Genomic DNA, 9,997 nt, shown 5'->3' on the forward strand with positions numbered 1-9,997 from the left:
TGAGCTAAAGCCCTGTCTGTCATTTCTCACGCAGTGGAAATGCATCCACACTCCCAGCTTCCCCATTTAACCAGCCAGAGCAGCACTTCCCCGTTTCTTTTCACGCACAGAAGCATTTTTTAGCATGGATGGGACCTTCCCACTCCTCTTAATCCCTCAAAACCGAGGAAACAGAGAAGGAGGGGAAAGCTCACACCCAATTTGTGCCTTTCCCTTGCAAGCACAGGTTAATAGTTGCCATGAATTCACCCACGCAGCCCCCAGCCCTGGACGAGCTTGGGGTGAGCATCGCCCCCAGATTTTGGGTGTGCCTGAGCCCAGGGAGGCTGGCGTGTGTCATCTGGTCACTCTGGGCCCTAAGAAGTAACAATTAAGTAATGTTGATTGTTTCCACGGTAACAGTGATTCATTCTGAGGGTAAAGTAACAAGGGGAAGAAACATGGAAAATGAAAATCATGTCTCAGAAGCACGTTGTGTAATTATCTCATTCAGCAGGCCTCCTGCTCCATGCTCCATGCATGCCTCGACCTTGGTTATTTATAAAACAGTCTCTCAAGATGATCTCTAAGTTTTTTTTTTTTTATTGAAAAGGAAGAAAAACCCTCACTCATCCCCCTGCCAGCGCTGGAGGCTGAACAAAGCCCACCCCAGCACAGGACAGCAGGTCTTGTCCAAGGGGAGTGATGGAGCCTCCAAAAACCATCCCCCAGAGACGAAAATTATCAAAGCGAGGGATGATTTCATGACGAAAGCTGCTGCCACCTGCAACTCCTCATGAGAAAAAGGAACCGTTGTACAGCCCTTTCATCTGAGCCATCCCTCTACAGGTATCCGTGAGCTCCTCCTGAGCTGTGGCCAGCTCCAGATCAAACACAGCAGCTCTCCAAAGCCACTAAGCAGCTTCCCAGAACTCGAGGCCAAACCTCAGTGAAACTGAAGCGAAACGTACGCAGAGCAGCCAGGGATTACACCCTGCGAGCTGCCTAGGGATCTGTTCCTTGTGAGAAGCATCGTACAGACCTTCGCTGACCTCACGTGCTCTGGGCCTCGGTTTTACCTTTCCCCCAGAAGAAAGTCCTACAGTCAGTCAAAACAAATACCAAAATCTTTACAGGAAAGGCAGCTGCTTAAAAAAAAAACCTGCCAGGCTGTAAAGAGAAAGCGGGCACAGATGAGAGGAAGATGTGATCCAGCAGAGACCCCCCCCAAACCATGCTGTGAGGAGGGGGGGTCCCCACCGAAATTGTCCCCCGTGCTGAGGGACGCTGCCTGCTCCCCTGCCACCCGCCTCGCTCCTGGGGGGACGCTGGCTCAGGGACACGAAGGGATTTTCTTCCAGGCGTCAAACCCCCGTCAGGGCAAACGCCTCGGCCGCCGCGGCCCTGAGGGCCTGAGGCCCAGCCGGCCTCGCTGCCCCTCACCCTTCCTCCCGCCGAGCCCACCGGGGGCCACCACCAGGGTGAAACGGCCCTTCTGGACGGGGAGCGGTGGGAGGAGTGGCGGGGGCTCGGCGGGAGGACGGGGCCGGCGTCCACCAGCGCCCGCCATCTTCCCCCGCCTCGCGGGAGGGGCGGGGCTCTGTCAGCGAGGGGCGGGGCCACCCCGTCCACCGCCCAATCAGCGCGGGGCAGCGGGGCTGATCCCGAAGGTCGCGGGGGCGGGGCGGAGTTCCGAGCGCGCGGCGCTGAGGCGGGGGCCTGCTGAGCGGTGATTGGCTGCGCGCCGGCGTGCGTGCACGCCTGGCCCCGCCCCCCTGCCACGTCCGTGCGGCGCGTTGCGGCCGAGGCGGTGCGCGCGGCAGTTGGCGCCGCGGCCTCGTGCGCGGGTGAGTGCGGGGGGGGGCAGCTGAGGGGGGATGTGGGGAGCACCCCCCCCCCCCCAGGGGCTGTGTGAGGGGTGAGGGACCCCGCTAAGGGGCTGTGTGAGGGGTGGGCCTACGGGGACACCCCCGAGGGGCCGCGTGTGGGGTGAGGGACCCCTTCGAGGGGCCGTGTGTGGGGTGAGGGGCTCCTTGTGGGGTCCCACCCCCGAGGGGCTGCTTCAGCTGTGGGGACCTCTCTGAGGGCCGCGCGTGGGGGTGTGTGGACCCCCCCCGGGGGGGCTGTTTCGGTTGGGGACCCCGCCGAGGGGCCGTGCGGGCCCGTCTCTCGCCCCTCAGGGCAGGGCTGCGCTCTGTCGCCCCGTGCCCCGCCGCTGGGGAGCCGGCAGGGGCCTGGCCGAGCACCCCCCGGCTCGGGCAGGCAGCTCACCCCGGGGGGACCCCCGGCACACCGTGCTGCCTCCCCGCCGGCTGCCCGGAGCGGAGGGAGGTGGGACGAAGGGGCCGAACGCGTCCCGTGTGTGCTGGCACGGCCCGGCCCGGCCCGCTCCCGACACGGGCTGGGGGAGCCCGGGGTGCTCCGGGGGAGGCTTCGGGTGTGCACCGGGGCCGGCGCCTGGTCTTGGAGTAAACTCAGCAGGTCTGGAGGGGAAAGCGGCGACCCACCGAAACAGGCCGGAGCTCCTCACCGTACACTGATCCTTATTTCCAGTTGGCCAATGCGTTTCTCTTAAGTCATATTCCTGACTCCAGAAAATGCGTGAAGCATCAAACTTCATCCTGCCCCAGCTGTGCTGGGTGTAGTTTGAAAAATAACTCTTTGGTTTGTCACTAAGTGCTTGAAGAGCATCAAAAAAAAGTATTTACTTCGTGTGCTTTTCAACTGCTGTGTGTGCTTGGTATTCAGTAACCCTGAGCTGAAATTAAGTAGATTTATTTTATTCTGTACAGGGCACTATTTGAATGTTGTTATGAACACTCATGAATTCTAGGAAGGCTTTGTAATGGGACAGGGTGACAGCAACGTCAGAATAACTGAGACCTAGGAACAGAGATGCCAGATGTATTGCTGGAACCAGGGAGACTTCAGCTTAGCAGTGACGTAATTAACACGCTGGCGATGGGCTCGCGGTCCTCTGCACGTCAGCGTGATGGGATCGCTGAAGCTCAGGACGGGAGCTTGGCAGACCTGGATTCTCACTTCTCACTCTCCCATCTACTGAAATGTTTTTCTTTGCACTTCGTTTTTCCCCACTGTTTTACTTTGAAAATTCACGTGGGATGAAAGTTTGTATTGCTGTTTAATTGCTATAACAGCATTTTTTTTACTTTTATAGGCAAGATTGAGATGAGGATGGGGATTTAAAGGCCAGTGTATACCTGCAGGTGGCATAAAAAAATATTTTGTTGTGTTTTTTTTTTTAAAAAGTAGCTTTTCCAGTTGGGTTTCCAGAGCCACCTCCAGTTTGGAGGCTCACGTGCTGCAGTAACGCAGCGCTGCTTCACAGCCAACATCCTTTGTACTTTCTCTGGGCAGCTTAACAGGGCTGTAAGATGCCTTCTTTTGAAAAGTATTCATCCCAAATGCATTTTTCTTTCTGATGTTGATTTGGCCTGTCCAACAGCATGCAGCTACTCTCTCTCTTGTGGTGTAGCTAACTTAATTTGAAGATGTGTAAAGAACTTAGGAGAAGTTCCCATGATCCGCTCTGTTCATACCAGAAACCTGACCAGGTATTCCACGGGTGACAATTATTTTCCTGTATCTAGCACTTAGGAAAAGACATCCCTTTGCTTCCTCTTATCCTTAATTCCGGGTAATCCACAATTCCCAAATCTCTCTTTAATCATTAACAGGTGTCTCAGCATCATCTTGGCCGGTCTGTGTTTTACCTGTTAATGGACACCGACGCGCTGCGGTTCCCAGCTGGGATGGCGTTGGGCTTTGTAAATACACCCAGCAAACACAACTGCGTGAGGAACGCAGTGCAGGCTGTCGTGTCAGCTGTGTTTTCATGTGCCTCTTGGTTGAGACACTAAATATTTATGTGATGGGACTGGTTGGGAAAAAAGTGTACTATACCTACCACCAGTTTTAAATGGAATATTAATGTAAATGATCTCTATACTCAGCTGTATGTTAGGGAGGTTTCTTGAGAGTGGGAGATGCTTTCCTTTTCCAAGGGCTGCAGAGGTTAAATATCCTAGTCAATCTCTTACCTGTTTTTTTTTTTTCCAAGAGAAAAAACTTCCCAGATGAACATAAAAGTGCCGCACGTGTTGACTAGGGAAGTGATCGTCCCTCTGTACTCGGCACTGGTGAGGCCGCACCTTGAATCCTGTGTCCAGTTCTGGGCCCCGCACTTCAAGAAAGATGTTGAGGTGTTGGAGCGAGTCCAGAGGAGGGCGACCAAGCTGGTGAAGGGTCTGGAGGGTCTGACCTACGAGGAACGGCTGAGGGAGCTGGGGGTGTTTAGCCTGGAGAAGAGGAGGCTCAGAGGTGACCTTATTGCAGTCTACAACTACCTGAAGGGAGGTTGTAGTGCAGTGGGAGTCGGCCTCTTCTCCCAGGCAACTAGTGATAGGACAAGAGGACACAGCCTCAAGGTTTGCCAGGGGAGGTTCAGGTTGGACATTAGGAAGAATTTCTTCTCAGCAAGGGTCATTAGCCATTGGAAGGGGCTGCCCAGGGAGGTGGTGGAGTCACCATCTCTGGAGGGGTTTAAGAAAAGCCTGGACATGGCACTTAGTGCCCTGGTCTAGTTGCCATGGTGGTGTCAGGGCAACGGTTGGACTCGATGATCCCAGAGGGCTCTTCCAACCTGGTTGATTCTGTGTGATTCTGTGACTGTAGATAAGGTGCACGGGGTCGGTGTGTGCGCTGTTTGTTTAACCCAGCGGCCTCGTCCGATGAAGGTTGAGTAGCTTCAATTGCAGTTAAAGTGGGCAGCAGTTCTGGTGTCATTCACCTTCCCATCCTTGAGGGCCAAAAGGGCCAACCATGTCCTGGGGTGCATCAAGCACAGCATCACTAGCCAGTCAAGGGAGGTGAATTGTCCCACTCCATGCCGCACTGGTGCGGCCCCACCTCAAGTACTGTTTGCAGTTGTGGGCGACTCTATAAGAAGGACATCAAACTATTAGAGTGTGTCCAGAGGAGGGTGACCAAGATGGTGAAAGGTCTTGAGGGCAAGACTTATGAGGAGCGGCTGAGGTGGCTTGGAGAAGAGAAGGCTGAGGGGTGACCTCATTGCAGAGGGGGAGATGCTGATCTCATCTCTCTGGTGACCAGTGATGGCACACAAAGAAATGGCATGAAGCTGCATCAGGGGAAGTTCAGCCTGGACATTAGGAGAAGGTTCTTTGCTAAGAGGGTGCTTGGTCACTGGAACAGGCTCCCCAGGGAAGTGGTCATGGTGCCAAGCCTGTCAGAGTTCAAGGAGCGTCTGGATGATGCTCTTAGTCATATTGTTTAGTTTTAGGTAGTCCTGCAAGGAGTTGGAGTCAATGATCCTCACGGGTCCCTTCCAACTCAAGATACTCTGTGATTCTATGACATCACATGGCATGCTATGACCAGGGGAAACAGCGTATTTAGATGTTAAACCAAGAGCAAACCAAAACGTTCCTCACCCATGTGCTTTTTGTTCCAGAACACCCATTGCAGCCATGATGCCTGTTGCAACCGTGATGCCTGACGACACACCGATGTTTGACCCAAATATTCTGCACGAACTCGACTGGAGCGAGAACACGACGACGTTTTCTCCTGCTATTTCTCCTTTAGAGCCAGGAGATGGCCTAGTTTTGAGACCACTTTGCACAGCTGATATAAATCGAGGTAAAATCCCGTTTGATGATCATGACAAATGAAAGCTGGGTGCTGACTAGATAATATGTATTTCTGCATGATTAGGATTGCTCCTTTTATCTGATTTGGGTTCTTTTTATCAGTAAGGAATTTGAGCACTTGGCACAACGGATTGGTGCCGTGGTGGGTGACCCTCAAAACTGGTTTTACTGTTTTAACCTCAAAAACAATCTTAAAATTCAAGTCAAATCTTCCAAATAATCCACAGCTTCCTGTTCACCACTGTGAGTTGTTCATACTGTTCCCTTTAATATGAAAGTAACGTGAACCACCATATTATTCGTGGTGCATGGAGACTTCCTCAGTTCCGTGACTTGGATAAAAAGATTGTTCTGAACATACAGCTTAATGTCGTGTAATTTCAGACTGATGCTCATTGTGTGTCTCTGTCCCTCACTGAGGGTTTGGGTTTTTTTTCCCCTTCTTTTATAACAGGCTTTTTTAAGGTTCTGGGTCAGCTGACTGAAACTGGAGTTGCAAGCCCAGAGCAGTTTATCAGTGAGTATATCATTATATCGTGGCATTTCCAGAGAGGGTGCTGGGAACCAGAGGATACTGATGCTGACAGCGAATCTGCTGGGGTGTGAGGGTCCTTCCTGCCTGCCTGATGCCAGAGGGATTTATTGTATTAGTTCAGCTCCCCTGCGGCAGCCTTTGGCACTCAGCGTTGGGTCCAGTTGCAGCTATCACAGAATCAGAATCAATGAGGTTGGAAGAGCCCTCTGGGATCATCGAGTCCAACCATTGCCCTGACACCACCATGGCAACTAGACCATGGCACTAAGTGCCACGTCCAGTCTTTTCTCAAACACCTCCAGAGATGGTGACTCCACCAGCTCCCTGGGCAGCCCCTTCCAATGGCTAATGACCCTTGCTGAGAAGAAATGCTTCCTAATGTCCAACCTGAACCTCCCCCGGCGAAGCCAATCCCAAAGGGCCTCTTGGCTGGGCCAGGCCTAAGTTGTAGACCAGCTTTTGAGATTGAGCTTTAGATACCTGGCAGAAGGGGCTATGGGGTGATGGCTTGTTTCAGCTGAACTATCCCAGCACCAGTAGCGAGGCAGAGGTTTGCCTTTGATCACAGCTCAGCAGCATCCTGAGCTTGCTTCACTGCTTTGGGATGTAAGAAAACTTAAGAGGTGCTGCCACCTTCATCGTAGTGCCCACCTGCAGAGACGCTGGGGAAGGAGGGTGCTCTTGGCAGCTGAGAAAAGGCATTTGTTTAATTTCTGTCTGGGTTAGCCTGACTCTGAGGCTTTTAGATTCTGGGGTCTTGGGGGGGGTCTTCCTTGTGATCCTGAACCCCGTAGCGATCTGCATTCAGAATCTGTTGCAAGTGTTAAGACTTCACAGCAATTTAATCTGAGATTAACGGTGGCTGTTCTGTCCGTCTGCTCCCACAGAAACCTTTGAGCACATGAAGAGATCTGGAGATTACTACGTTACTGTCGTAGAAGACACAAATCTTGGACAGATTGTTGCCACAGCAACGCTGGTGATAGAACATAAGTTCACTCACTCCTGTGCAAAGGTATATTCTCTCGCTGCAGCTGTGAAGTGAGGAAGACCCTGTCCCCTGGCTCCATGCATGTCATTTCTTATGGTGATGAAGCACCTTCTGCTGAGTCAGTGACAAAGGCACTTTGAAAAGCTCTCCCATCCTTGGGTGCTCAGCTAAAAAGAAAAGCCAAAGCTTCCTTTTACTAAAGGAAAAAGAGCAATGATGTCTGTCCTGTCCTCCCAGTGAGCTGCTGAACTCGTCAGGCTTGGTTCTGACGGAGCAGATGGCTGAGGATCTCGCTGCTGCCAGACGTGTGAAACAGGGAGCTAGAGATACAAATCCCTCCACAGGGAAAGGCTGTGGTGGGACTGCAGCTCCTGCCGGTGCTGGAAGGGGCATTACGAGCATGTCGACCACGGGAGGAGTTGGATTGAACTAGACAGCTGAAAATCCAAACATGAGACGTAAAGCAGCAGGGAAAGAAACACAAGAGTGTTCTGTTCCACTAACGCTTGCCTGTGTTTTCACAGAGAGGAAGGATAGAAGACGTTGTAGTCAGCAGGGAGTGCAGAGGAAAGCAGCTGGGTAAACTGTAAGTATTTCACCACCTTTGCCATTCAACAGACAATAATAAATGTTAATTGACCCATTAACAATGGATCCTGAATGCTGGAGCCATTAAACCTGATCCAGCGTTCAGGGCCCTTTCATTTAACTGTTGGTTTTCTGTCCTTTTCCAGATTAACGTCCACCCTGACACTGCTAAGTAAGAGACTGAACTGTTACAAAATCACGCTCGAGTGTCTGCCAAAAAATGTGGATTTCTATAAGAAGTTTGGCTATTTGGTATCTGAAGAAAACTACATGTTTCAACGGTTCTTTAATTAAGAACTTCTAGTCTTTTGGTTTTTTTTTGTAAAGACTGTTGGTGGGAGAGCTTGTGCTACAAACATTCTCTTCGTGGAAAATTTATATAGTTTCTTGCTGCAAATTTCATGATCCCTCTAAATAACGAACATCAGATGTGTAAATCCTGCAAAAAAAATAATTACTGATATTTTAGAAGGGTCCTTTGGGTTAGGAAATAAGCGCTTAGAACTAATTTTTACTACTGTTCAGTCTAAGTGAAGCTTTTTTTGTTCTGTGTTACAAAGGACTCTTGTTAAAGGGGTGGTTTTTAACCAAAGGTATATATTTTTATCTCAAATTTTTTCTTGCATTGTATTTTTCTAAAGGTTTGTGCTACTTTTCTTGGTAGCCAAAGTACAGCTGGCGGGATTTTGCTCCTGGCTGTACTTTGTGGAAGGACGATGTAGCTCGGGTAGGGACGATGCTTCTCTCATGCAGAATTTAGCGATGTGGAATGGGCATTTGTGCTGTTCCTTCCCTGAAACCTCACTGAGGTGCTGTTGGCACAGCTGAAGTTTTATAGGCACTAGTTTCCAAAAGTGAATTTGTTACTATTTTTGCAGAGAGGGCGAGAATCCTTATGGGCTGCACTAAAGCTGATGAGTCTAAAAGTGGATGTGTACTTCTCACTGCAGGGGTCCTGCACTTTAGCTGATAACTTTGTTTTCAGGATAATTACTTGTTTTCTGAGACAAAAAAATAACCCAAGGGTTTGCAACAGGGCAAAGGTGACTGGGAAAGGGGAATGTCTGCCAGAGAATACAACCCTCCCCTTGTGAGCAGGGCTTGTACTTAATGGGAATGTGATTTGGGATTTGCTTCGAGCACACCGGGACAGCTCTGTTGTACTTGAACTCCTGAGGGCCAGGTGGGCTGTGGCTTTGCAGTCACCCATCCTGGTCCCCAGAGATTGTTGCTGCTCTGGAGCATCCCTCTTGCTATGAGATTGGATAAACGATTGTAGCACTTTTGCCAGCGATGGCAAGCAAATAATGTGTAAAGCCCTGGTTTCAACAGTAGTGTTTTGTGTGAAGAGAGTGACAAATCCTACGTCTCTGAATAGGGCATTATAAATATGTGAAGGTTCGTACAGAACAGCCAGTCTTGTTTGTGAACAGTCAGGCCTTACACAATGTTCTTTCACTGTGGTGTGGAGAGCTACTTTAAGCTGTGCTGGGGGTTCTGTTTAATGTTCCTGATGGTACTCCACTCAATATAGTGTTTCCTTGGTGATGTCTGTTTTATTTATTAATGTTTTTTTCCTTTAAATCTTTAAGCTGAATAAACGAAGACTGCTACATGTATCTGGTCACTGTTTATTGCTGTGCCTAGCAGCAGGTACCCAGAGTGGGTGTACCTGGTGTCTTCCAGAACATACCACCTCCTGGTATCTCCTAAACCAAAGCAGCCCTGTTAATTTATCTACAGTACAATTGGCTCAACAGGAAAGAGCAAGACCTCCCTCTCCCAGGGAAGCAAGGATCTCCTCAGAAACCACCCACAGCCTAACTACCAGCTTCTCCAGAGGTTTAATGTTACCTCCTCCTTGGGATTTCATTTTTTGGGTAACAGCTCTCCCCCCGGAGGAAGGGATCTCCAGCTCCTTCACTCTGCTTCCCCTAAGCTGGCAAAGGGAACTTTAGCACCTTAACATACAGCTGTGGATCCCCAAAGCTGTGGGTACTACAGCTTTGTGTCTGAACCTGGGGACAGGAGGAAATTCAACCTCTGCTGCTACTCTAAGGCCATAGTAAGTAGCAGCAGGGCTCCCTTGCTACCTTTGCTTTAACCCCAGAAAACAAACAGTAATTGAAATAGCTTACTGCCAGTAGCTAAATGAGACAGGTGTCAAGAAGTTTTAAATAAAAGGCTTACTAGGAGATAGGAGGAAAACTA

The 9,997-nt window shown here is 50.5% G+C and overlaps 1 protein-coding gene across 1 annotated transcript; it reads left to right on the top strand.

Annotated features, from left to right (window-relative positions):
• The first annotated feature begins 1,761 nt into the window (after window positions 1–1,761).
• On the top strand, window positions 1,762–9,392 carry GNPNAT1 (glucosamine-phosphate N-acetyltransferase 1). Its single transcript, XM_068416664.1, has 6 exons — window positions 1,762–1,826; window positions 5,474–5,661; window positions 6,127–6,189; window positions 7,095–7,222; window positions 7,723–7,784; window positions 7,933–9,392. The coding sequence occupies exons 2-6, from the start codon at window positions 5,490–5,492 to the stop codon at window positions 8,078–8,080; spliced, it is 573 nt and encodes a 190-aa protein (XP_068272765.1). The 5' UTR covers window positions 1,762–1,826; window positions 5,474–5,489; the 3' UTR covers window positions 8,081–9,392.
• The last annotated feature ends 605 nt before the right edge of the window (window positions 9,393–9,997 follow it).

Source organism: Nyctibius grandis, chromosome 20 (genome assembly GCF_013368605.1).
Source record: "Nyctibius grandis isolate bNycGra1 chromosome 20, bNycGra1.pri, whole genome shotgun sequence".
Lineage (NCBI taxonomy): Eukaryota > Metazoa > Chordata > Aves > Nyctibiiformes > Nyctibiidae > Nyctibius > Nyctibius grandis.

Bases quoted from the DNA above. Each gene is read 5' to 3' on its own strand.
- GNPNAT1 (XM_068416664.1), top strand. From the start codon at position 5,490: ATGATGCCTGTTGCAACCGTGATGCCTGACGACACACCGATGTTTGAC. The intron at 6,190-7,094 runs GTGAGTATATCA...CTGCTCCCACAG, and splicing joins AAGCCCAGAGCAGTTTATCA to AAACCTTTGAGCACATGAAG. The intron at 7,223-7,722 runs GTATATTCTCTC...GTGTTTTCACAG, and splicing joins TCACTCACTCCTGTGCAAAG to AGAGGAAGGATAGAAGACGT.